Source organism: Tetrao urogallus, assembly GCF_951394365.1.
Source record: "Tetrao urogallus genome assembly, chromosome: 3".
Lineage (NCBI taxonomy): Eukaryota > Metazoa > Chordata > Aves > Galliformes > Phasianidae > Tetrao > Tetrao urogallus.
In genome coordinates, this window is record NC_136815.1 from 32065495 (window position 1) to 32093270 (window position 27776).

The window sequence follows — 27776 nt, forward strand, 5'->3', positions numbered from 1 at the left end:
ATTGAAGTTACTATTAGCTCCTATAGAAGTAAAAAAGAAACAAGCGTTGAGACTATAATTTACTTATATTATTGTATTAACTTACAAAACAAAATCTTTTTAAGGCACAGAGTGTTTGTCTCTTAGTGTAAGATACTGGTTCCTGGTCCAATAATCTGCATAGAATGGCTCTAAAAGTGATAGAAATGTGAGAAAAGCATGTTATGTACTTCCTTCTTTAAAAATGGTATTCCCACATTATATGTTAGTCCTTGTGTGTAATGTTTTCTCCTAAATCCATGAAGCTAGTTGTGTTTTTATTTTTTTCATTTTTTTTTTCTTTCTTTTTTTCCCTATTCAATCTTAGAGGCTTTTGTATGCAGTTCTGGCTTTTGATGTTCAAGATTTTCTCACTAACCTAGGGAAGTGGGAAATATATCAGTCCCTGATGGGCTTGTTCCTTAACAATTTCAGGTCACACAGCAGAGGGTCTGCTTTAGCCCATAGATGTGCATGGAAGAGATACAGGCTGTCAGTCAAACCCTGCATCTGGATGAGTTTGCTGATGTGGGTTCTCTATCTCTGAACGTAATTTCAACTTGCAGGTCATGTTGTATGTTCCTAAAGTGTGTATCAGCCTAACTGCATACCATACCTTCTACTAACAGTATCCTTGGTTACAATATTAATTATGTTACCAAATTAGAGCTCCTTTATGTACAAAACATTCCATTTTCTCAGAAGAAGAAACTTCAGAGTGTGGAACATTGAAAAACAGCATTGTATTCCACATGTCAGAAGGAGCCAAGTGAGTCAAGATAACACAGAGGAAAGTATTTTCCTATAAGCTGATAATAGCTTTTCCATTAGGTGTCATTTACCTTAGCAAAAAGAGTCTGTGGCAGGAGCGCGCTATCATTTAATTATTTTTCAAGTTTAAGTGGGCTTTATGGAATGACATCATGCCTCAAGCTTCCCAGTTGATGTAATTTCATTTATAATGGGAAGGAGATATAATCACGTGTCGAAGTCATTTAGCATTGCTCCTTCTGAGATGCAGTGTTCAATTTATACTTCCCACTGAATTTCAGGGCTTTCTCTTTTTATAGAATGTTAGGCAAAAACTCCACTTAGGCAGTAGCCGGAAGACTGGTGATTTAGTAGGTCACATCTTCCATTCTGTACTAATAAATATCAGTGATGTCCTAGTCTGTCATGACAGAGGTCAGTGCCATTAACCTGTAAAATCTGTGCATCTTTGCTAGGACATCTCTCATGGAAGAAACTGTAATTTGATATTCTGATCGGACATTGTCTTAACTGGGAAGCTTTGTCCTGCTGTAATTTGTCCTAATTTCATGTAAATTAATTTGTTATGTGAATGAAAAGGAATTAATAAGTTGTGATAGGAGAGGTCTAGGGTTATTTTTCCTGAAGTGGACACCAGGATAGACTGAAGATGTAGGACAGAATTGGTTCCTGTTGCAAGTGTCCTCCAGCTTCAGTGACCTTGGCTTTATTTTGGTCCATAGACCTGGGATCAGATAAAAATCCACCTTTGATTTTCCCATGTCTCAAGACACAAGGAGCAGGAATTCAATCTTTTCTATTTATGTTACAAGTAAGCAATATGAAGGAGAGTGCTTCTGAGGCAAGTATCAAAAGCATTAAATAGGTTGTAAGAGGGGGTTTTGCTTACTGGGAGAAATTGAGGTAGTATGAATAATATGAGACAGAGAAGAGATATGATAAAGAAGCCATAATTCAATCCCATACATGCAGATTAATCATGAACTTAAGTAAACAGAAGCACTGTTTTCACTTATTGAGTGGATACCCTTAGGGTTTTGTACCATGGAAACTCTCTGCAGTCCCTTTTACTTACCACTATAATGAAGCTTACTGTGCAATTGGGTAAAGGAGCAGTTTAAATAAAGCAAATGCGTATATTACTCATCTGAAATATTCTGTTCCAAACTAAGAGGCGTTACTTCCATACATTTTCTACTTTTTAAATTTTATTTTTAATTTTTCCTCCTAATAAGTAAACCCATGTTATCTGCAAGCCCAGCCCACGTGCAATTTCCCTGTCTGTCTTTTGTGTCTCCTAGCTGTTGTATGCCATTCGCAGTCAGTCCCTACCAGGGCTTGAGACAGGATAATAATGCTTGTCAGGATATCACCAAAGGTAAAAGAAATTCCTGGGGATGTAAAGTACTCAAGTGCTCCCCTGAGGAAACCAGCTGAAGTTTCCCCAGTGCACCAAGAGCAGTCAGAGAGAATCAGCACAAGAGGAGGGAATGCTGGGCTGTGTGCCCAAGTGAGCCCTGTAAATGTCAGAGTTCAGGAGACCAAGGGCTGGGTTACCTGCCATGCCACTCACCTTAAGCACGTCACTCCCCCTGCTGCTGGCTTGTGTCATCCTGGAGAACTCAAAAATAGAAAATGTCACAGCCCTGCAGTGATGAACAGCATTAGCCGGAGTTTGAGAAGCTGCTGGAAAGCAAGCAAAGAGTCGCATGTGATTGAAAGTCTTAATTTCCATTCTGTTAAACAAAAAACCATGGATGTTTGTAGCACCAAGAGGATGGTGCTACACAGCTGGATGTTTTATTCCCCTGATTGTATTCACTCTATTATCTCATATATTCACTCTATATCTTTGGCTGGTAAAGGAACCAGGCTAAAATAAAATAAAATAAATTACAAAGGAGCTAAGTCGGAATTAATGCTTTTCTTTAATTAGAATCCATTTCCATTCTTTTAGAGTTTTGTTTAGAGCAACATTTACAAATAATTCTATTGCTTGCAGATTTTTCATAGGCTTATCCATCAATCAAGTAGTGGTCCACCATACCAGTGAAAGAAAATGGATAATGACTGGAGATAACATATTTTCAGAGAGCAGGAGGGGAAGAAAGGTGCTACTAGACTCTCAAATGAGTCCAGCAAGGCAGGTTTCCAATTTATGTTTAGTTACATACTATGTTATTAAAAAAAAAAGAAAAAAAGAAAAAAAGAAAAATGTTAAGATTTGAATTATTGCACAGTAGAGTAAACGTATTTGCAGACATACTAAATGATTGTTTCAGTTTCAGGAATGTAATTGGCAGAGACTTATTTGTTCAAATGACAGAATAAGGTTTGTTTTTACTACACACTTGGAAAAATGATAGATGGTTTTCGAAGGCCTTCTAAAAATCAGAACTTGACAGGTTTAATAATGACCTTGAGATGAAAGAGTAGGCCTACAGCTAGTCACACAAAAATAATGTGACATTGAAATGGTTTAAATGCATGATTGATTATATAGTACAAAGAGTCTTTAAAGATTTTATCTTTCTTGCTTCTTATTGGAATTAATGTGGTTGGAAGATGTGAGATTATTGTGCCTTTTTATCACAAGCTTTTAGATTCAGGAGTTCTGTTGCATAGGATTTTACTGTAATCGTAGGAGGAAAACAGAGAAAACTGAATTCCGTGAAAGTATTTTTATTTGCCAGATTCTTCATGTGTAATAACTTTTCCTTATACGTTCAGGAATCGCAAAGAGCTCCAAGCCTGAGTTGCTGCAGGTGGTCTGTGTTAGTGCTGCATATTCTGTTTTATTTCCTGCCAGAAATTAAAATAATCAGAACTGTTCCCTGGAGAATCTTTCACGTGAGTTTAAGAGAACTTGTGCTTGTTCCAAGGCACTCTAATTTTTATCTATTTAGCAGTACAAATCCATCTTAAATGTACTAATTAGTTTTCAAATTAGAAATGACCTTTAGGCTAGGTGCTTAGTACCCTGAAAAATATAAGTAGGAGTTAACAGAAAGCACAGCTCTACATCAGAATGGCAGAGCAAAATGTTCATTAGCTCTGCAGTTGTTTACCTAATTATTTCTTTAGTATCTTTAGACTGAAAATTCTAAATCATACATTCTTGCAAAGTTCAATTTTTTCAGAAAGAGCTAAACTTTAGCAAGTATTATGATCCTTTGAAATTATGGATTTAGAAAAAATCTTGGACTTTAAGTTCTGGGCTAAAGACTTTCCGTTTCTGCAAAGACCACTAAGTTCATCATCATAATTAAATGACATTTCTCTCTGTAGTGTCCAATCTTCTGAAAGTTGCTATTGTCTTTCTTCTGCATTTATCCAGCACAAGTGAACAGCTCTCTGCTATACAAAGCCTTTTATCAGACTTACTCAAAGTCACTCTTCCACCAACTGCTAAGCTAGGTCGTTATTATGAGGTTGAAACATGAAAGGCTATTTTCTTCCTGAATATTTTTGGGTTGTTTATAACAATTTTATGTTTATACATATATATCATACACCATCCTAATAGTCACAAAGTCCAGACATTGCAGTAGATGCCAGCATGGCTGAAACTAATGCCATTCGCTGTTAGTAAACAGGCACCTTCACTTTTGTAAAAAGTTTTCAGTAGTGTATCTTTTTTAAAATTTTATTTGCTACAACTTTGGCAGAGAAGGTAGAGCTGAAGAAACATTTGCTCTCTGTAACTACCTAATTGCTGGGATCGGCCTCTTCTCTTGCGTAACTGGTGATAGCACTAGAGGGAATGGTTTCAAGCTGCACCAGGGGAGATTTAGGCTGGGCGTTAGGAAATACTACTTTTCTGAAAGAATGGTCAGGCACTGGAATGGGCTGCCCAGGGAGGTGCTGGAGTCACTGACCCTGGAGGTGTTCAAGGAACGTTTGCATTTTGTGATGAGGAACATGGTTTAGTGAGAACTATTGGTGATGGGTGGATGGTTGGACTGGATGATCTTGTAGGTCTTTTCCAACCTTGGTGATTCTGTGATTCTGTGAACAGGGATGTCTCATCTATTTTCTGCATCTGAAAATGGAAAATTTTATTCTTGCTCAGCCAGTGTTGACACACAAAGAAGCTGGTAGGGGCCAACATGGAGTCTTAGAAGATGTTTATTTGGTTTTCCTAAGCAAAGTTTTTACTCTTTTTGTTCTTCATTCCTCTTCATATGAGAGAAAAGACCTCGTAGATGAAGATGTGTTTGTTTACGGCTGGTATCCTGCATTTGTTAGCTCTGGCTCTGCTGTAGTGAACTGCCTCACTTAGCTTGTGGTCTCACTGCCACCATTTCTGTCATCTCACAGTGAGAGCTGAGTGCTGCTGCCCATGTTTCAAAATACTCAGTAGCTCAGTTTTCAGCAAAATCAATCCTGGCACTCTCTTTTGTGATTCCTTTCATCCAGTGGCAACAACACAATTGTAACTACTTGCTGCCGTTTCTTGGGAATGGCAATAAGTCCCATGCCACGTCCCTAGGGAAATGTTGCAGCAGCTGTCCTGTGTCAGCCATTTTCTTAAACTGCATCATCTTGCCCCATGAGAGGCTTTGCAAAAGCATCTTGGCTCTTGTTTCTTTGGTTTCTTTTTGCATCTGTGCCCTCACTGGATAATCCAACGCAATCCAACCCCAAAATAAAAGCAAAATCTGGTGAGATTTGATGACTAATGCTTTTTTACACCTTTGATGTTTTTTCTCTTTCATTTCCTCTTGAATAATGAGATTCATTTTGATCATTTGTATTTTGAATGTGTTATATCTGATAATAAATACTGATAAAGTTTCATTTTGTTCTTGCTACTCTCATGCAGTTTCAGCTGATGTACAGCTGTATCACAAGCTTCCATATATTCACAGTGATATTGTATTGCCACATACTTGTGTTTTCCCTTTTTTTTCTCTTTTATACTATTGTAAACAGTGCTATAATAATTAAAAAAAAACAAAACAGTAAGTGATCAAAAATGTTAAGATTCAAATATATGAGTGCTTCTTAATAAGACTTATTCATTACTTATTTCCACCAAATTTAGTATTTTTCTTCATAGAGGCAGCAAGAGAGCATTTGACTACATTAAAATGATAAACTCTGTTTGCACAATGAAATCAGTATAATTTTTGACAACCGGCATAAGCTAAGTCTGGATGCAATCAGACAACCGCAGTGCTAATTTGCAGTCTAACAAGTTTTGACATGACAGGAGTCTAAACTCTGTTTGCTTTTATATGCATAACCTGCTGAAGTCCATGGAGTAAGTGACACAGATTTGACTTGATGACTTTTAACATCAGTAACATTCTCACACAGCAGTTTTGCTGTTCTGCACTTATTCAGCTGTTTATTTCTAATGAATGGTCATGTCATTGACTTCAGTGGGCTCTGGTTCAGGCAGTGTTCAGTTCTCGTGAAAAGTTAATGAAAAAGCTCAGATCTTATTGGGCTGAATATACATGTCATGGTTGGACACAACATCTGATCTTGGTATTAGCCCCAGGAGAAGAAAACCCAACCATTATTTAAAAATTATGCCATGTAATCTGAAAAAATTAACTCTTAAATAGAGTTATCATCATTTTGTGATGGTAACTTGATATCACTATAGGACTGGATTAAAAGTATTCAAGTGCTTCTTATAATGACAGTTCTGAATTTCATGGGGTTTTGATATTTGATTTGAGGGTAATTACAATAGCTGTGAATGGTTTTTAAATTTAAGCTAACAATATGTGCTCATTTTTAATTGATTATTTTATCTCTTCTGGGAACATCAGAGTTGTGTGAGTTGTAGAGTTGTACATATGTAATGTACATTGAGATTCATTTATATTGACATCATTTTCTCAGTATGCTTTGTCTGCATGCACTGCAACTATTTTTTAATCATGTATAAAAATTTGTAGTCTAAAATCTTTTGTTTTCCTTTTCAAATTGTAGTAATATTATCCCACTTTTCCAATGGTGGTCCTTCAAGCAGAGAGCTGCAGAGGTGTATGGGATTGTTTTTCCTCATGTGGAGTGCAAAATTCAGTATTGTTTCAGTAGCAGGTTGTGTGTTATCTCCTAGAGAACTTCAAAAGAAGACATCAGAATAATTCCTGATTTTCTTCTTACTGTTTTTCTCTTCTCTTTACTGTTACTGCGTAGGTCCTGTTTCTTCAGACAGTGTTGTTAAAACAGACCTCTGTTCTGTTTGTGAAAAATGGGACTGCAGCCCCAGGCAATGCAGTGAGATAGTGTAAGAACAAACAGCAAAGAGTGCAATGCAAAATATGCACTCTCCCTTCCGCTCAGCAAATGGAGCCAGATGCTAGCAAGCCATTATTTACAGTCCATCTCAAAGGAAATCAATTTGTTTTGTTCCAATTTGCTTTTGTTTTTCACTCATTATTTATAACATTCATTTGTCATTTTTGTCATTTTATAGAGCTTCCACGGGCAGCTGTCAGGATCTTAAGCAACATGACATTCCTTTTTGTGAGTTTGTCATACACAGCTGAGAGTGCCATTGTTACAGCTTTTATTACCTTCATTCCCAAGTTCATCGAGTCACAGTTTGGCATCCCAGCATCCAATGCCAGCATCTACACTGGTAAGGCATTGCCAATGAGTGTAACATTGCAAGGGTTGTCGTTCTTTGGCTGATGAAATAAATCAGTATAGGAATTAACTGAAAACATGGCTTTTAGGAAAGGTGATTTGATCCATCTTTGTGTGCTGGTTTGGGTATTCAGGCTGTTTGTTGATGTTTGCTATATTTTTTTTTAGTAATGTGAACCAATTTAAATTGTTTGAAGGCGCTTCAGTGTTTGTGTGTGCAGACACTGACCTTTTATAATACATTAATAGCCTGTAGGGGAAAAAAAAAGCAAGAAAAGCAAACTAGAAAACCCAGGAGCGTTACTGTGATGTGTGTGGCTTAAAAGTCTCTTCCGTGTTGTTATTTGATGTGAATTTTGCTTCCTTTTTGATCTTGAAAATGTGCTAGCCTTTTTTTCTCCCTGGGGACCATCTGTTTATCCACCCTCCCCTTCCCTTCCTCATCTTCCCCCCAGGTGCCTGTGCCCTTCTCCCCATGTCTCTGCCACCACCGAGCACCCAGCAACATGGCCTAATCGGGATGGCTCCCCGGGCCCTGATATTGCTGGGGCCCTGCTCTTGCAGCTGTGCCACTTCCTCTGCTGCTGCAGTGTGCGGCTAAATCCAATGCCTCCTTCAGCTTGGGAGTGTCAGTTCTGTAGCAAAGAGGGATGGCCTTCAGCTGCAGCTTCCCTAGAGCAAGGGGCCAAATTCTTGTTCAGAGTCATATCTATGGCATGCAGATCATCACCCTTCTCTCCTAGCTACATCAGAGGCACTCGTCTCCATCTTTTCTTTTTCTAAGCATCTTTTTGCCTTCTCCTTACTCATAGAATAGCTGTTTATTGCTAATTCTCTGCTCCTCCATTCTTTCAGATAATACGCCTGACAAGGTGCAGTGGGGTGGAGAGTGAGTTGTGGGAGTGAAGGTGAGGTGCAAGGAGAAGAAAAAAGGCAGCAAGAGAAAGGGGGACAAGTCACTAAGACACATGGGAATCATTTGTCACCTACAGTTTGTGGAAAAAATCCAGAGTCTCTCTAGAGTGTGGAGGAGAAGCATTAGAGAAGTACCATAAGTTGACTTCTGTTTGCAAGCTTGCTGGAGTGAGGGCATGAAATCCCTGTGTTCTGTACATCAGGAGAAAATTTGATTGATGGAACCATGGTTCTACTTGAAGTTTAGGCTATCTACAGGCCCATAGGAGTTTGCTGTTTTCTAGGAAAACCTGGAAAAGGAAACTTGGAGATTCTGCATTAAATTATATTAATTAATTTAATAAATAACATAACTAGTTTACAAAATTTTCTGGTTAGCAGAAGGAGGACTTGCAAATTATTCATATATCTGCATCTGTACTTCATATATATATATATATATATATATATATAATCATGCTGAATCCCCTTATATGTGAACAGTAAGAGTTTTGTATTAGTTATTTTGCATGCCACTGCATAAGCAGCAGTTTCTTAACTAAGTTTCAATTTATTTCTATTTTTAAACAAACGCAGCACTGATCAGCAGCAAAAATTCTGTGTGCCAAATTTTACAACTTGAACTTCTGCAGCTTGTGCTAAAATCTTGTATTGTTTGTAGTTGGGTTTAATTTTGACTTGAAGTTGCAGATAGATATTAGATAAATACACAAATACAAAAAATGTTATGTGCTTTGATAGAAGATTTACTTGTGAAAGAGTTACAATTCAAATAACTTGTAATTGGAAGATCTGCTGTATTGCAAAGCCCTGTTCTGGTAACTTCTGCTAAAATGAATACAAATAGGTTGGATCTACCATTAGTTTTAGGAAAGATGTATGGTGTATCTCAAACAGAATCGCTTTGAAAATCTCTAGCTATTCCCTTTGGAAGTACAGCTCTGTTAGCAGATATTGCAGTTTTCTGTTACCAGACTATTAGTAACTGTTAAGATCATCTTTTGCCACTGTGGAAAGCCTCAAGTGCTGCAGCATCCTGACAACAGCAAAAAGGACAAAGCCTGAAAATTGCTGACTGAAAGCTGATACTGCCTTGGAGCACTGTACCCAGGAGATTTTTTGGCACATGCACAATTCCTGGAAGCCAAACTGTCATTATGAAATGAAGGAAAGTGCAGTGCAACGGCTTATATCAGATCTTAAGCTTTATTCTTCTAAATGGCTTTGAAAATGAAGAATGCCTGTCCTGATTAGATGTACATGCTTGGCTTTGCCCTGCAAGCTCTTCTGGAAGTGCACTATAGTAGCAGCGTGCCTTTGACAGTATATCACTTCTGATTTCACATCCCCTGCAGAGGAGGAGAGGAACGCAGGGATGAAGAATTTGAGCTTGGGGCAAAAGAACTTCTCAGGCTTCCTGATACACAGAGAGGAGTGAGTGCTTCTGTCTGCTGCTAAATCTGCTCCTGCCCTTCAAGTTTCTCCCACAGAAAGGTTTTTCCATCCCCTGTGCCAGTTTGCATGGAGGAATATTTCTTTCTATGTCATTTCTGTAGGTTTGGCTTTACTTTTTTGCCTTCCTGAATGAGAGGCAGCCTTGGTGGGCAGTTTGTTCATGCTCATCTCCTCTTATTTATGTTCTGTTCTTCATGGTGTGGCAAAAGATGGCTGCAAACAGAAGCGCAGAATGACTCATAATGGAAGACCCACTAACTTAATTCCTCACAAAATACGTACATGTTTAGTTTCGACAAGGTGCTAGATGCACATGATGTTGGTTCTAATGAAAGGCTTTTCCAGTACATTCAAGAGAATAAGACAGAAAATATAAATTCTGGTCCAAAAGATGTTAAAAACTCAAAGCTATGTAAGGTGGAAGGAAAAATAAAAAAGATTACATTCAGTAAGCCTATACCTGCCTGGCCTTAGTTCATGTAACTGGTATAGCCAAAGTTTGGTCAATGGAATTTGATTCATCTGACACAGATGTTTTAGAAGACATCACAAGCAATCTCAGTCTATGTTTGGTGGGCACATGGGCTTCTTGTAGCATGGCAGGCTTACATGTCTGAGTTCCCACTTTCATCTAAAGAGAAGATTTTCAGAGGCAGCAAAAGGATTGGCATTTCTTTCCCTTGTTCATATTCAGTCATTGAAACTTGGGAGAGGTTACAGCTTTGAACTCTGTGAAAATAATTTAATTCTCCTCAAAGGACTTAGAAATTTAAGTTCTGTTCTTTTGAGAAAGACTTTTTGATTCTGTGAAGGGTTGTTATTAAGAATCTTCCTCATGAAATGACGCTTTATAATGCCATTGGTGATGAAGTATAATTCAGGTGGCAACTATTTTTACCTCTTATTTTTACTTTCACAGTCTCAAAATTTTGATAAATGTAATATCTCCTTTACCTTTAGACAAATTAGCAGAGAATGAGAATGCTTTGCAGTATTATTAAAAATATTTTGAAGTAATAGTTGTAGGCTTCTTTAGAAACAAGGCAAAACTTTAAGAATTTGTATAATTAACGTAGCTCTTTCTCCTTAGACAATGCTGCCAAAAGTTATTCAAATTCTGTATTTATATAGAATGCCTTTATTAACAAAGGCCTTATTTCTCTCGTGTTATTGGGAAGCAAAGCCAAGGAGAAGCTTGAAAGAAATTCTCTCACTTGACTACACCTCTGGCCCTGGGAAGTAAGGACAGCCCTGTGACATAACTGCCAGACAGCCACCATAAAGCAGCAGCAGCAATGACAGAAACTTAATAGACATGTATTTTGTAGCTTAAACTTACAGTGTTTGATTCTGGGATCTCAATTTCTTCATTCACGTTTGATCAGTTGACACATTGAGTGGTTGCGCTGAAATGAATGGGGCTTCTGATGTAGGAAGGCGCTGTTTCACTCGAGCCAAGCTACCACAACGCAGAACTCTCAGCCAGCTGCATGCATGTGCTGCCAGGTGGACAGGCTTCAGGGGTTCTGCCCTAGGCTAGCATCTATGCTTCACTGGACTTAATCATGAGAGTAGGAAGAGGAGGATGAATGTCCAAATTTGGATTTCTTCACATTTTTAGTGATTAGGAGCAATGTGTATCTCCTATCTGCATGCTGAAATAAATACAAAGCAATGTTTCTGCTTGTTAATACAATAGTTCTCTTATAGTGCTTTGGCTGCTGGTAATATCATAAGGAAGCTTTTATTAATTCTTGGACAACGCTCCAGAAAAGTCTGACTCAGTTTGCTAGCTAGCAGAGAATCAGACAATGGAGATCTTAGTGCAACATTTGTAATCATCCAGTTAGGGAACTAAACAACTACTATGTTATTATTTATGCTATTTCTGTAGGTCCTGTTTTAATGTCACTCAAATTTCTTCCTGGCAGGTGTAATAATTGTTCCAAGTGCTGGTGTTGGTATTGTCCTAGGTGGCTACATTATCAAAAAACTGAAACTTGGTGCAAGAGAGTCTGCAAAGCTGGCCATGATCTGCAGTGGTGTGTCTTTGCTGTGTTTTTCAACTCTCTTCATTGTTGGATGTGAAAGCATTAATCTAGGGGGAATAAATATACCTTATACGACTGGGTAAGTACCTTTGAATCACTGGAGTTTTCCAATAAACCTGGTAACAAAATGTAAATGCTGATGGCTGATGTTCTGAAGAATCCGCACAATCAAATTGGGATATGATATTATAGTATGAGCACATACTGTGTGGTCCTTCTTTTTTACATCTAGTTTGTAATGAAGCCTATGCAATAACTCACCTCTCTGATGGATGGGAAAATATGTTAGAATGGACATCAGCAATTTTCAAAGGAAAACACTAATATGCTGTATACGTTGCTCAGAATTTAGTGTTTCGGAATGCTTTCTGTTTATGAAAATTGTGAAAATACTAAAGAGATTGTAATGTTTATTTCTGAATAGGTTTGTTTAATATCTTAGGTCTTCAGTCTTCTTGGGCATATGTCATTGATGTCAGTGGTGTGCATTGCTTCTGAACTTACAAGTTGTACAAACACCATCCATTTCTTGCCAGGGATGCTGACCTGAATATAACCTTTAAAAAAGGCTGTCAGGAAAAATAAGATACGGATGTGGGAAGATAGTGGGAGTGAGGAATTTAGGCTGTGACATCAAGAAAAAAAAAAAAAAAAAAAAAAGGGATATTTGGAAGCAAGAAATTGTAGTAAAATTTGTGAGAATATTGTCTCCCTAGAAAGTAGTTTCAAGGAATCCTGATCATGAATGTTTTTTACTTTCTTATTAAGCACATTAACTTCTTGTTAAAATTCCTTTTTTCATATAGCTTAAAAACAGGAACAAACTAAGAATTTGAAGAGTGCAAACCTATCTGAAGCAGTGTTTTTCACTTTGTTTCTACATCTGAGACAGTGTTTGCCTGTTAAATAAGACTATTTGTTGGGTATCAAAGTCATTTGAATGTCTTGCTTTCAAAGCTCTCTCAGCTTTGCGTGTATAATTTTGAGGATTGGAAGAGACTGGGAGAAATGTAGGGCAGGAAAATAGATGATCAGATGGATGACAAAGAACTAAACTGGGGCAGTGAAGAAACCAAATGAAAAACACAGAAGATGAATGGGAAGCAAGGGAAGGAGAGAATAGGACAGTTTACACAAAGAATATTTTGCATTGCCTGATGTTGTGTGTTACTGAGTTGCTGTCAAATGATAATCATAGGGCAAGGAGCAAGAGAAAGCCATGAGCTGATGGAAAGCTTGTGTGCTCATTAGTTTTCTTAATAACCTAGAGTGAAAGCTTGATGCCAAAGGGCTAGCTCTGGAGTGGAGTAGCATAGATGATGAATCCTGGTCTGAGAATAGGGAAAACAGAGAAAATGGGAATAGAAGGTGGTTAGAACGCCTTGATTGTCCATCGTCTGGTGATGTTTATTGTCAGCCTGGGGGAATAGATGAAGAAAGGAAAATTATTAAGAAATAAAATGTAAATTTTATTGTTCCCCATCTACTCTTCACTCCTGATGCCCAATCTGGAGTACTGTGTCCGGGTCTGGGGTGCGAGCACAACAAAGCTAATGGAACAGGTCCAGAAGAAGCAAAGATCAGAGGGCTAAAGCACCACTCCTGAGAAGGAAGGCAGAGGGAGCTGGGCTTGTGCAGTCTGGAGAGGAGAATGGTCTGGGAAGACTTCATTGTGGCCTTCTAGTACTTACAGGGAGCTTATAGACAGGAGAGAGACCAACTTTGCACAGGAAGATAGTGACAAAACAAGGGGGAATTGTTTTGAACTAAAAGAGAGGAGATTTAGATTAGATACTAGGAGGAATTTTTTACTCAGAGGGTGGTGAGGCACTGGAACAGTTTGTCTGGAGAAGCTGTGGGTGCCCCATCCCTGGAGGCATTCAGAGCCAGGTTGGATGGGGCTCTAGGCAGCTTGAGCTGGTGGGTGGCAGCCCTACTGCAGGAAGGGGTTGTTAACTGTATGGTCTTTAAGGTCCCTTTCAACCCAAACCATTCTGTGATTCTCTGAAATTCTCTGAAATTTTTTGTAACTACTAACTGAACTGTGGAACATGAGAATGTCCCTGTCTGGTTGATGAAAAGGCTGCTGTTTTCTGCCAGTGAAAAGGTTATTTAGTTTAAATCTATTTCTAAATCAAAATCAGGTAAAACTGTTGTTATTGGAACATTCAGATTAGAATTGTAAGTGCATCTAATTCATTTCTGTGGTAATAAATACATGAATTGAAACTGAAGTCTCTTCACAGCTGTTCTGCAAGTATAATCACATTAGTTCTTGACCACCTTCATCTAATTCTTCTTACTGGTACAAAAGATGAGACTTAGTAATTACAGATTTTTGTAAAGTACTGATGTGTGTCAGATCTTTAAAATCAGTATAAAAATCTGTGCTTAGACTAATGTCATCAGAAACTGAGAACTGCTAGCATGTGATAAAGCAGGATTCACGTGTCTGAAGCCTCAGCTCTGTGTAAGTTTTCTAGTGCAGAGATAAAAAGGGGTTAAAGATGGTAGTAAATAAGCAGTACTAATTATAAATTCACTAATTATAAATTCACCTATAAAATCACCTAAATGTGATGTGACAAATATTCTTTTGTTCATTGTGGTCAATCATATAATTTACTTAGTAAGGAAGTCTTCCACTCAAACATCGAAGAAGGTAATTTTTATGTAACAAAAAATCATGCTTTCATTTTGAGGTTTAATAAAACAGATACTTTGTTCTCTAGCTCCAATGCTGTTCAGTGTACAGACATCAAAGCCAGTTCAGCATGCCTAAATGAGAAATGGGAAACACTACAGCTGGTTTGGTTCAGGATAAATCATCGTTCACGATGCTCTGCCTTACCATGACTGTGCCGGGTCTGATGCCTGGGCTACCTGCTGTGGCAGCAGCCTGAGGATCTCAGCTGCATTGGGCAGTATAGACATACCATACAGCACAGACATATCATAGAGTTGTCTTTGGACTAGTATGTTTAGTTCTACTTTCTTCTTGTCTTACATTTAAAAAGGTAGTTTTTTTCCTTTGATGAACTGAGACAAACCAGTGTAGAAGAGATAGATAAGTTGGGTTTTAGTTAACATAGAAATATGTGCAAATCAGTAGTCAGAGATGTAGGCAGTGATATGTCGTAATTCAGAATGTTTCATAACTCAGTATTTTTCTCACTGTACCAGCTCAGGGACCCTGGAGGTGCACACAGATTAGAATACATTTGCAAAAATTCTCTGCTTTTTTATGCTGGAGACAAGCAGTTTTTCTGTTGTTGGTGTCATCAGCAGTTCTGCTATGAGGAAGGTCAAGGGCACCTCTGCTTTATACATCTCAGCATTTCAGAATCTGTTGTTCAGTTCCTCAGCCTTGTCTCTGAGGGTGTGTTTGATATTTGATATAATGAGCCTTGTGCCAAGCTTTGCTGTCTGGCAACCATTCTCTTGCATCATAATAAACATCTGAATGGGAAGTCCTAAATCTGTGAATGGTCTCTATTTGCACAGCGCAGAAGTGCTTGCTGAGGTTCAGATGGAACCTCCTGTGTTCCAGTTTGTGCCTATGAACTCTTGTCCTGGCATTGGTCACCGCTGAAAGGACGCGGACTCCATCCTCTTTGCACCCTCAATTTGGATATATTTATATGCTGTTGTGATCCCCACCGAGTCTTTTCTTCTCTGGAGTGAACAGCCCTAGTTCCCTCAGCCTCTCCTCACTGGAGAGGTGCTCCAGTCCTTTCATCACCTTCAAGACCTTTCACTGGAATCTCTCCAGTACATCCAAGTCTCTCCTGTGCTGTAGAGCCCAGACCTAGACCCAGCACTCCAGGTGTGATCTCGCAATTGCTGGGTAAAGAGGAAATAGCAGAGAACAGCTGCTTTGGAGGTGTGTAGACTTGTTCTTTCCATGTTTTGAGATATTAAGTAACTAAAACAAGCTCCCAGGGAGCTCATAATGACAGATTCCTGGATTATTTCAGTTCCATCTCTCATATTTCTGGCATGTATTGAATCAAAACAGTTCCTTCTGATTGCTTTCTGTCGTTTTAGTACAATTAAAGTTTAATTAAAGCATGTAATTGAGTTACTGAGGCACTTTATGTAACAAAAAAGAGAAATTCTTCCTCTTGTACTCTTAGTTTGTGTTTCTGTTGTATCTCTTTCAGACTTATCAGATCTCTTAATTTAGAATCAGTGACTAATTGGATCAGAACAATGACAACAAAGAAGGAATCCAACTAACGCAGTGAGAGGGTCCCTTGTTTGACAGCTACACAAAATTTGCTTCATTGCTGCAATTTCAGCTGCTTGCCAAGTAGAAGCTGCAGATCTCTGCCTTTCAGAACATCCTAGGCCTTAAATCTTCAATACCAAACCAAAAACATTGCCACCAAGTTAACTCTTTTGGTCATATAGCTCAATTTTAAGGTTAGAGAAATTGTGAGAGATTTTCTTCTTTTGTTTGTATTTCCTTCCTTAGTGTACGATAATGTTGGTTACTGCAGCAGTCCAAATAATATTAATAAAAGCATGTCCAAAGCTCTGTTTTTAGATGTTACCAAAAGATAGTCAGGCATTGGTTTTGTTTATCTTCATTTCATTTAGATTGTAGTTTAATGGATGAGGATCCGCCTTTTTCCAGCATCTGTGCATAAACTGCCAGCATAAATGGGGTCTCAGGACAAGTCTGAATATCTGAAATAACAGGTCACAGCTCTAAAGATTCCAGACAGTATGTCCTGCCTTATTATTTTCCTTTTCTTGCTTTATTCTAAAGCCACAAGCCTTCCACAGAGCAATGGTTGTAGAGGAGAACAGAATTTAGACTATGTTAGGAACGAGAGTTGCTTTTTTCTTTCTTTTTTTTTTTTTTTTTTTTTCAGCCTCATCTAATAAAGGTCTTCTCTTCATTATCTTTACCAATAGTGAGTCATGGAGACACAGAACAGTCTCCCTGAGAAGGGAACAAATGCAAAAATTGAGTTTTATCCTTGCATGTTTAGCAAACCTTAAGTTAAATGAAAAGAGTAGAGTCACTGCCTGTAATTGAAAGAATAGTTCTGGAAATGTGTCTTTTGGGGCTGGTCTCTGTGTGTGTATGCACAATTGCCTTTCCGTGACAGATGCCTCTGGCAGCTCAGATGAAGCAACACTGTGGGTTGACAACATCTGTGCCACTGACACAAGTGGGGCAGGTGTTCCTCATATATCCCATGTATATATTGCAGTGGATGCACTGAAAGTGAGCTGCTTTTTTCATGGCACAGCTCATGAACAGGACTTAATAGCTCTGGTTCAATTTACTTAAGAACCTGCTTTCTCTGACCAGTGCAGGTAAATCTGTGATGTGCTCTGCAGCAATTCAGAGCTCACTGCTCTGTTTTCCTTTGGTGAAAGTAGGCAGCCTCCTAGTGTCAGAAGATGCTGGTTCAGCTTAAGTGATGTGAAAATATGTGCTTCTACTAGTGGGAAAGGTATTCACAGAGATCTGTCATAATGTGTGCTGCTATATAGCAGATGATACATGATGGAAATGGGGTTACATGCATATTTGTCAGTAGAGATTTCAAGTCTTCAGCACATCTTTAGTCCTTCATTAGTTTCCGATCATTAAAAGAGGAATGAACAGTGGATGAAGACTGAAGGTAATAAAGATGAAAAGACTCTTAAAAATGTCTACTAATGAGCTTTTTGAAACAGCTAATGGCTGATTTTTTTTCTATTACACATTCTAGAGAGAATAAAAAAAATCTCTTTTTACACAAGGCATTTGTTTTAAGCAGCAAAAAAAAAGGCAAGCAAATACCCAAAATAAACCATACTGTGATTTATTTGTACAAGAGGTGATGAAAGCTGGGGAGACGCAGCTTGCAGTAACTTGTTAGTAAGTTGAACGTATTTGCTTTGCGTATCTGTAAAGTTAAATCTTCTTTCCAGCAAAATAAAGAAGTCCCTAAGATTAAATTTTCACAGCACTCTCAGTTCAGTTTCTGGGTTCGTGCTTCTAATTTCTTGCATGCCTGATTTCATTCACCTTTATTTTTAAGCTGATTTCCTAACCTGTGTGTCATACTAATATTTAGCAATGCAGCTCAAGTGAGTGGACTATGTTAGTGGAGCCACTGGGAAGCAGCCCAAAAATCATCTACTGCTGAGACAGCTTTAATGAGAAGGGATAAGAGGTCAGAAGAATGCATTTTACGGAGTGAGAAAGGCTGGAGAGGGGAATCTGAGCTGTGCCTTTCCTGGCAGCCTCAGATGCCCTTGGTCCTGTCCACAAGCTGGAAGCCAGGGCATCATCACGAGGGTTTCCTGCACACAGGTTGGGAAGCTCTGCTTACCCCAAATATTTAGGCATCTGGGACACCCAGCTCAGCAGGCTGCCAAGGAGCTTGTCAAAATCCAAAAATGCTGCCTCTCCTGTTTCTGTGATAAAATACTGTCACATCATTGCTGAAGTCAGTATGTTCATGGGAAATATTTTGGCGATTTGGATGTTTTCCACCAGACAAAAAGTTCTGTTGGGAAATTACTGGAAAAATCTGCTTGGTGGTGTATGACATGTTGCTTCATATTGCTTTCTGAAATCCAGCATGATATAATGAGACAGGTTTCAGCTGATAGCTGGGAAGGCAACAGAGACAGTATCAGTCCTGGATATTTAATTTCCTGCTCAAGCTGCAACGTTTCTAAAACTGTACCTTGTTTGTTTATGGACGAGGAAGAAAACACTCAGAAAGGCTTTGGTTAACGTCCAACTAGACCAGAAAGTGCAAAGTAGCTCCAAGAGCTAAATTTGTGGACCTGATTTGTGTAATCAGTAGACAGTCAATAAATATTTAAAAGGTACTTAGCAACATTAGATCAGCTGCAAAAGTGCACAGCTGGAAAGACAAGCATATTCAGCAAGAGCAAATAGTGTTTAAATACATTAGAAACGAATCAGGTGGAAGTTACTAAGCAGCTGTCGTACCACTTAGCATCACTGATGATGGGAGGTGAGGTGACAAATAACATGGATAACAAGCATTATGTGTGGAGTGTTCCTGAGCCAAGCCTCTGATCTATTTGGGTATGGAAGATGGGAGCAGAAGAACATCCCTTATTGTCCACGGTGTTGCTGGGAAACAGTAAGTCTGATGGTAGCTGTTTGCCTTTACAGCTGTTGTAGCTGAGTATTACAGAGCTAAGGTAAGCAAGCAGCAGCCCCCAAAACAGTTCAGATTCTTGTTCAACTCCTGCATGGCTGAGGAGGTGCAAACATCCTCCGGATACCTACTGTTCTGTTTAGAGAAGACACTTGAGCTGGCTTGAAACAGCAGCGGCCTCTCTATGGCATCATTGAGCAATACCAACAGCAGGGCAAACAGGGCAACACAGTTAATCCAATATTGCACTGCAGTGCCTGGTGTCGATGCTATGCATACCAACATAATTCCCAGGGCAAGAGTTTTGCTTACAGCACATATGCTAATACCGTGCCCTAATGGAGCTCAGTATCTACTTTGTGTTTAAAAGGGCCAAACTGCCATTTCTGACAGAAGTTCAGGTCTTCTGGGTTGGATTGCGCTCAGAACACAGGAGAGGGTAGGATGGTACCTGCAGCCCCCTTTACCACTGATGAAGGTATTGTTCTCCTGAAGTTGTAGATTTTCATTAATATATTCTAATGTCTGGGAAAAACCCAGTAAGACAAACTGGACACCTTGCATCCAGCACACTGGAACTCATATATTTACACTGATTCTAATTGTTACAGTCTATTTTTAATTTATGAAGAAACAATGAGTATCCACTTTACCTTTCTTTAACTTTATTTTTTTAAACTTTGTTAGTATATTACCAGGATCTGTATATGAATTTATGTAGGTGTTTTATTATTCTCTTTCAGTGAGGTTGATATATCTGCTAATGTTTTTCCTCATAGAATCACAGAATCCTTAGAATTGGAAGGAACCTTTCAAGGCCATCTAGTCCAACTCCCCCTCCAGTGTACAGGGACATCTACAGCTAGATCAGGTTGCTCAGAGCCCTACCCAGCCTAACTTTGAATGTCTCCAAGAAAGAGCATCTACCACATCTCTGGGCAAGCTGTCTCAGTGCCTCACCATCCTCACTGTAAAAGACTTTCTTGTCCTTTGCTTTGCACTCCAAGCCCTCACCATATACCCAGAAGCATTAAAATTCCCCTGCCACCATGGTCATTGCTTCAGGGCAGGAAGCAGCTGGGTCACTCTCCTAGTAGTTGTTCCGAGAGCTGGCAGTTTGAGAGTGAATTGGGAGTTGTTCTAGGCAGGGCTGGAATGATGTGGTGGACCAGGCAGCAGGTGGAGGAATTGATCACCATCCCACTTTGTGAACTGGAATCAAAAAATCAAAACCTCTGTTAGTGCCATCTGACCATCAGTTGTAAGCAGAGCTGATTTCTTTCTACAAGTAGCAAAAAGTAGCATTTGACCACTGTGCTTTTTAACATCTGATGATGAATCTGATGACGATGAATCTGTGATCTTATGCGTATGGATTCTGCTATTACTGCCTGTGCCACTTCTGGATTGAGCTGCTGCGGTAGCGCTGGTAAAGCAGTGCCACAGTGGGATAGATTTTTTTTGACAGACTCTCCATTCTGAGTGTGAGCTGCACACTGGAACTCACTGGTTCTGAGCTTACAGCTACACTCTTTGTGAGAGAACTCAGAAAGTTGGGCTTTGGCAGTATCTCGGGGAAAAGTCCAGTGAGATGGCATAGTGGCTGTTTTCGAGATGTTTAGTAATAGCATGGGGATCTTCCATATGTAGAAGATCAGGGAGATTGTTGTATTTTTCAACTGTGCATATCAGTAATACAAGCATTACCTTTCTGGAGCAGTTGGTATGTGGGAAGAGATGGCTAATTAGTTCACGTAATGCTCACGTCTCATCACTGGGCTCTTCTCTACTAATCAACAGCAAATTGCTGCAGCTCACCTTGTATAAAATGTCTTAACTCTTAAAAGGAAAAATAAGGAGAATAAAATATAACACTCACACAAATGATGTACAAGGTTTAAACTTTGGAATTACTTCTATATTGTTCTTTCAGTTGTTGGCAGAGATATCTAAGGCTTTCATCTGAGCAAATCATTTTTCAAATCAAGCATATGACCTAGGGTTAATGCAGTCTTTCTGTAATCATCAAGTGTAAGTTCCAGTGTTAATGAGTAGGATGTTTTCTCCTCTGAACAGCAGGATACCTGTGCTTGCTCTACTAGCATGTTCTTTTTCCTTTTTTCAGTCCCACTCTTGCCATGGCCCACAGGAATCTCACTGGGAGCTGTAATGTGAACTGTGGATGTAAAATTCATGAGTATGAGCCTGTCTGTGGATCAGATGGAATAACGTATTTTAATCCTTGCCTGGCTGGCTGCATCAATGGTGGAAACCATAGTACAGGGGTAAGTCCTTCACCCACCTACCTACAAACATGAGTGGCCCATCAGGACTGAAGCAGATTGAAGACTGCTCTGTTTCTAGAGCCAACATCTATCCTTGAAGCATGCAGTCTTTTCACGAGTTCGTCAATGTTATTCTTAATAGTAGTTGTGTATTTTGTTGTTTTTGTCATTTCCTCTTTGAATGGAAGGAAGAACTTTTCTGGTAATTGGAAAATGTTCTAAACTCCTTTGTAAGTTTTATGATGGCCTGCTGAAAGCCACTGTTGTTTGTGCTGGGCTCCTTGTTTCACGTTAGTGGTTGTACCACCTGCACCAGTGCATTGATAGGTCTTTTGTTTGTGTTGGTAAATAAAGACTGCCCATTTATTCTGCTCTTGTAAAGCAGGTTTGCCATCATCCTGTCCCTCTCCAGACCCCTTCATGGTATATAATTACCTTTAAACTCATGTAACCAGAAACTAAAGGATGTTAATAATCCACTTTCTCTCTTGGATATGCATTATCCATTACAGCCCAGTCTTTCAGTTATGCTGGGCTGGGGAGAGGCATCCTGCTGATAAAGTTATACCATGGGAATCTTTCAGTATACTGGACTGAAAGGTACAATTTGACCCTCCAAACAAAAGAGTGGTATTTATATGCTCATTTAATACGAAAGGCAAACCCTTGAATTTTTCTGTTACAGAACTGTGAAAAAAATCATTAAGAAAGACAGGAAGTAATGTAAACATTGATCTTCTGAGGGCTTGATTGTACATTCCAAAAAGCTTATTTATAATGTATCAGTCTGCTGATTTGCAGTTCTGAGCCAGCCTATGAACACGAGCATTTCCCTATCTCAAGTTTGACTGGATAATGTTTCATAAATGCAGGTTCCTGTGTAGATTCCACTTAGAACAAACTTATAACAGTGGGGTTTTTTTTTGTTTGTTTGTTTTTATTTTTGTTTTTATTTTCATTTTGAATGTCTTCCTAGTCTGTAGTAGAAAGTTAATTTGGCCCAGTTGTGTAATCTAGGCTACAATTTACCTGATATCAAACTGATGCCAATAATCATTTAATAGGGAAGTACGTTGGTAATTTGTACTCTTTAACACAGATTTTGAAACACACTGTTTTCTACTATGGTTTAAGAGAAGATCCTTTATCACCTGAAGGTTGACAGTGGAAAAAAGAATTGAGTAGGAAAATACATTTCTTGAGAAAATAATGTTTGATATAGAATGCTTTTAGAAATGTCTACAAGCTTTGGTCGCTCTGTAGCACACAAAATGTTGCTAAGGTATAACATTGGGATTTAAGCTTATAGAATATAATGCTTTCAAAATTAGCCACTTAAAAATTGGAATTAGGCAAAAGGATGCCCATGTGGAATTCAGAACTGGTTTATGTAAACTCCAGAATTTCTCTTGCGTAAGATCTCTGTCTCAGTGCACAAACTTGGTTTCTCTGATGATGAGCGAAGATTGTGTACTAAAGAAGACTGTTGTCTGTAGGAGGCCTATTTGGAAGCAACAAGGAGGTTAAGATGAAGACTGTAGGAAGGAAACAAATACTTGTGATTTTAGACAGTGGAGAGCTACCTTGAAACATCCTTGCTGGATGTTGTGTTGAGGGACATGGTGTAGTGGGAGCTATTGGGAATAGGTGAATGGTTGGACTGGATGATCTTGAAGGTCTTTTCCAACCTTGGTGATTCTATGATTCTATGAAGAACATAAGAAACTGGATTCTGTTATTGCTTCCATTCCTAAGCAATACTGGGCAAGTCACTCAAAAATTTATCCCAGTTGGTGATTAGTTTTTTGTTCTTCATATTCTGGATGATCAGCATGAGCAGTAATTAGAAGTGTCTTCTGCAGAAGCACTGAGTGCCTAAATCTTTATCTGAAGGCAGAAAAAAGTTGTGTTTAGGAAATAGTAAGTTATATATAAGGAAAAATATTCTAGAAGAAAGGGATCTTTGTTCCCTTAAATTTGCCACTCACATTTCTGAAACTTTTTATTTGTTTGAATTACTTAGCTACAAAATAGAGATAAAACCATCAGTGCCTCATCTCAGCTGTTTTGAAGATAAATTACACCTTTTTGAAAATGTTAAGCTATAATGATGAGTTTGATTAAAAAAAAAATCCATATGAAATATGAGCTGCTCTGTAGTAGAGTTCTATTAGCATGAAGAGAAGAATGCTTGGGATCATATTTTCAAAATGTGTAGTAAAATACTGGATAAATTCTCATTAGGATGTTCAGCTAAATCCCATGGAAAAAAATAAAAATAAGGTGCTGCCATAACACAGCTGTGAATAGGAGTATAAATTGAAGTTGACAGGCAACCCTAATTCGGTTATTTCCTGATGTCTGAGTGCTTAAATTTGCAATATTAAGATGGTCTTGTAATGTAGATTCTGTGCATATGTGTTCCTACATTTATGAATATGAACATAAAAATCAAAGCCTCTAGTGTTATGCGTGCACTGATCTGCTTCCCTAACACAGGAATATTCTCAGTCACCACACAAACTTTTGCCATTAAAAAACTGTAGTAGAAAAGATGTAATGAGAGCCTATTTCTGACCTAGCTTTCCCTCATATGGCTCTGATCACACTATCCTTTGCCTCAGAAATGCCAGCTTACTGCACAATCTTTTCATGCTATTTTCAACTCTTGTCCATTCAAGAATCCCTCGTGTCTTCCAATATCACCGTTTAATTCTCTCTGTTCACCTTATTCTCTGTTTTTCCTCTTTTCACATCCCATCCATATCCACACTCCACACTCAGCTGAAAGTTTCTGGGTTCCATGTGTGAAACACAGCTTTCTGCTCTTTATCCAAGTCTAGATAGGTTATACCATAGAGACAGTAGAAGATACCTCCTGCAGATGACAGTGAACAGCCTGCCAAATTCCAGAATATGGTATTGTCAGTACTGCTTAAAGGTTGTTTCCTCATAGTTTTGATAATATACCAGAATTAATCTTTTCCTCCAGCATCCTTGTTAGAAGTGATCGAATTGTTTCTGCAAAGTTCTCAAAAACTCTTATTTTTATAAATGCTTGCCTAACTGTTGCTTGCCTAACGGCTGTTTACAAAGGTGGATAGTGATAGGACAAGGGGGAATGGTTTTAAACTGAGACAGGGGAGGTTTAGGTTAGATATTAGGAGGAAGTTTTTCATACAGAGGCTGATGACACTCTGGAACAGGTTGCCCAAGGAGGTTGTGGATGCCCCATTCCTGGAGGCATTCAAGGCCAGGCTGGATGTGGCTCTGGGCAGCCTGGTCTGGTGGTTGGTGACCCTGTGCATAGCAGGGGGGTTGAAACTGGATGATCATTGTGTCCTTTTCAACCCAGGCCATTCTATGATTCTATGAACTAGTGGAAGTTATGAGCAATGGGAAAGCAGATCTATTATGGGATATTTGGGCCAGCTTTGAAACCTCTCAGAGTGGTAATTTTGACTGTATCTGGGATCATGATGCTGGAGACTGTAGAACCCTGATTGGGAAGTATTTGATGCTTGCTGTGAAGGTTACGTAGGACATACCATGTCTTTCTCACATGAGTTTTCATGTGGAAATGTTCTCTGTTTCCCATTTCCCCTCTCCCCAGGTAAGAAATTACACAGAGTGCGCCTGTGTCCAAAGCCGCCAGGTTATCACCCCGCCGACAGTGGGCCAGCGCAGCCAGCTCCGGCTGGTCATCGTCAAAACCTACCTGAATGAGAACGGCTATGCTGTTTCTGGGAAGTGCGATCGAACCTGCAACACACTTATCCCATTCCTGATATTTCTCTTCATAGTGACCCTTATAACAGCGTGCGCCCAGCCATCAGCAATCATAGTGACACTCAGGTAGGAACAAAGATATAGGCTCACGTACGTATTTTTGCTGTGCTTGCTGTCACCAGTGTCTGTGTCAGAAGAATTTAGAATATTTGCATGATAATGCACTTTGGGAAACAAGAAATGCCCAACAATTTCTAGACCATATATAGAGAGAACAAATAAAAACATACCACCTTGATATTCCACTGTCATTTGGATACCTCAGACTTGTGTTCCTTCTCTGACTTTTCCACTTGCACAGTAAGAACGATAAGAACACATTGTCACTGTACTGCAGTTATGGAAAGGTAAACTGCAACCGGTGAACATTAATACTGCAGAGAGCTTCACTTTAGTGAGATACATAAGGGAAATATTCAGCAGAATTTGTAATGCTCATCGAAGAAGAGAATGCCTCCCTCCCCCTAGTCCACAGAACAGCAATGCCACGTACTGTGCACAGCACGTTGGTCCAAGATTTGTGGCCCAAGTTATTTCTCTGGTTTTTCAGTTTCTGGCTGAGTTCTTGGCTTGAAAAGCTTGACTATCTGACTGCAGTTTTTCTGTTTGTTCTTTGTCTTCTATTCCAGTGTCACTACAAGTTGCCTATCTGAATTTCAGATATTTTGGTTAAGATTTAAAAAATAACTTGTGATTTACTGAAATTGTTGAGGCATTGTGAAATATCACTACTCTGCATACAGTGCTTTGAAAGCTTGACTTTTTTTTTTTTTAACTATTGGAAGGAATCTCATATTGCTTATGTTGAAATGGAAGAATGTTTAGCCAGACTGTTTGGATGTTGACAAAAATTTATTATAGCTCAGAAAAAAAGCCAGGATGTAAAGTCAGAACAGTCCACAGTGACTATGATGACTAGTTTGTAAAGGAGTTTCTTTTTGTCTGCTAGGTCTGTGGAAGATGGGGAACGGCCCTTTGCACTAGGAATGCAGTTTGTTCTATTACGAACTCTTGGTAAGTCATGTAGCCACTAAGCTTTCACAGAAACCGCAGTTTCCAAAAGGTCTGTGATGTTTGCCTTAAATGTAACATTAAAGTACTAAAATTCCATAAATATGCCACTAATGACCTGACTGATTGTATTAGGAACTTAGAATTAATAGCTTCTGAAAATGTTGTCACTGAGAATGTATTTAAAACATTTATTTTTATTATTGACGTTCTGGAATGATATTTTTGTCCCAAAAAGAAGTATTTTAACAGTTTCAAGTTTTATTTAAAAACCCTACCTGACATGATTTGGTTTTTGACAAACTAATATTTTCTTTTGACAACAATTGGTAATTTCTTGATCCAGTTAGATGACATAGTAAGAACAACTTTGGTCTTCTAAACATGTCCATAGCAGGATTGTGTCTGTCTTCAGTCCTTCTCTGCCATAAATAATATTGCGTATTCGAGGACAGAAACTGGAATTACTTGGAAAAGAAGATGAAGTGCCAGTGCTCATCCTCTTGAACTCCTAAAATCCCAACTGGTTCTGGTGTTCAGCTACTACCAAATAGTATATAATGAATGGAGCAAGCAATATAGTAGTGAACAGAACAAGTGGTGATTATTCTATGTGATAACATGAGGAAAAGTACTCGTGGCTGCATCTGGTCAGTAAGGCAACAGTTTTCTTTGAGGAAGGCCCTTTCTGACTCATCTTAAAGGTGTCATATTTCCAGGGAAAACAGAGCATTTAAGGGTCTGGCAATTTTAGATGTTAAATTCGGTTTCTGAGGAAGATACCTTCAAAAGAGAGATTGAAACTCTAGTGGTCTTATTACTTCCGTCCTTCTTCGGTAAGAGAAATGTTTCGCAATTTTCTGTGGCTTTTTCTCCTTAATCTAAAGCAGCAATCTGCTCTTTCCCAGCTTATGGGTAATGGATGTTCAACGAGTAATGCTGTGGAGAGAACATCTCATTTTTTTTTTTCCTGCTGATTTTATTTCCTGAGAGCACTGGAGTTTCTCTGGGGGGACAAATAGTTCATGAAGAGCTGGCTGGGCTCTACAGAGTGGAGCAGTAGCTGTTGTAAGATGTTGCTGCGCTGTCTTTACTTCAACACTGTCACTTATATGGTGTTCCTAAGTGGGATAAGTACTGATGGTGGGAAGAATAGAGCAGTAGAAATCTCGGAACTTCTTGACCTACACCTGTTTGGCTTACATGCATACATAGTTTATTTGGAAGTCTTCCTCTATCTGCTAACACGTATTAATGCTGTTGCTATTTTTATTTCAGCTTACATTCCCACTCCAATTTATTTTGGGGCTGTTATTGATACCACATGCATGCTTTGGCAACAGGATTGTGGCGTACAAGGATCTTGTTGGGAATACGATGTCACCTCATTTCGTTTTGTCTACTTTGGGTTGGCTGCTGCTCTCAAGTTTGTAGGATTCTTTTTTATTTTTCTGGCCTGGTACTCCATTAAGTGTAAAGAAGAGCAACTACAGAGACAAAGATGGAGGGCTTCGCCGGTGAACACTGTGAGTGAGATGGTTGGCCAAGCTGGACTCCAACAAAACTATGCACGGACTAGATCCTGCCCTACCTTCAGTTCTCGAGGAGACATTGGTATGGCACAAGGAATGAATTGCATAGCACAGACATACCCTGGCCCCTTTTCAGAAGCAATAAATTCCTCAAATGAAAATGCATTGGAAGAAGTCACTGCTGAGATATAG

At 39.0% G+C, this 27776-nt stretch overlaps 1 protein-coding gene across 1 annotated transcript in view; it reads left to right on the forward strand.

Moving 5' to 3' along the window:
* Nucleotides 1-27776, forward strand: part of SLCO5A1 (solute carrier organic anion transporter family member 5A1) — a gene marked incomplete at both ends in the record, with an annotated part of 63325 nt that extends 35549 nt beyond the window's left edge. The window contains 6 exons of the mRNA XM_079533654.1: nt 7229-7393; nt 11703-11901; nt 21093-21252; nt 24866-25107; nt 25991-26055; nt 27331-27776. Coding sequence (XP_079389780.1) covers nt 7229-7393; nt 11703-11901; nt 21093-21252; nt 24866-25107; nt 25991-26055; nt 27331-27776 — 1277 coding nt within the window. The remainder of the gene's footprint in view (nt 1-7228; nt 7394-11702; nt 11902-21092; nt 21253-24865; nt 25108-25990; nt 26056-27330) is intronic.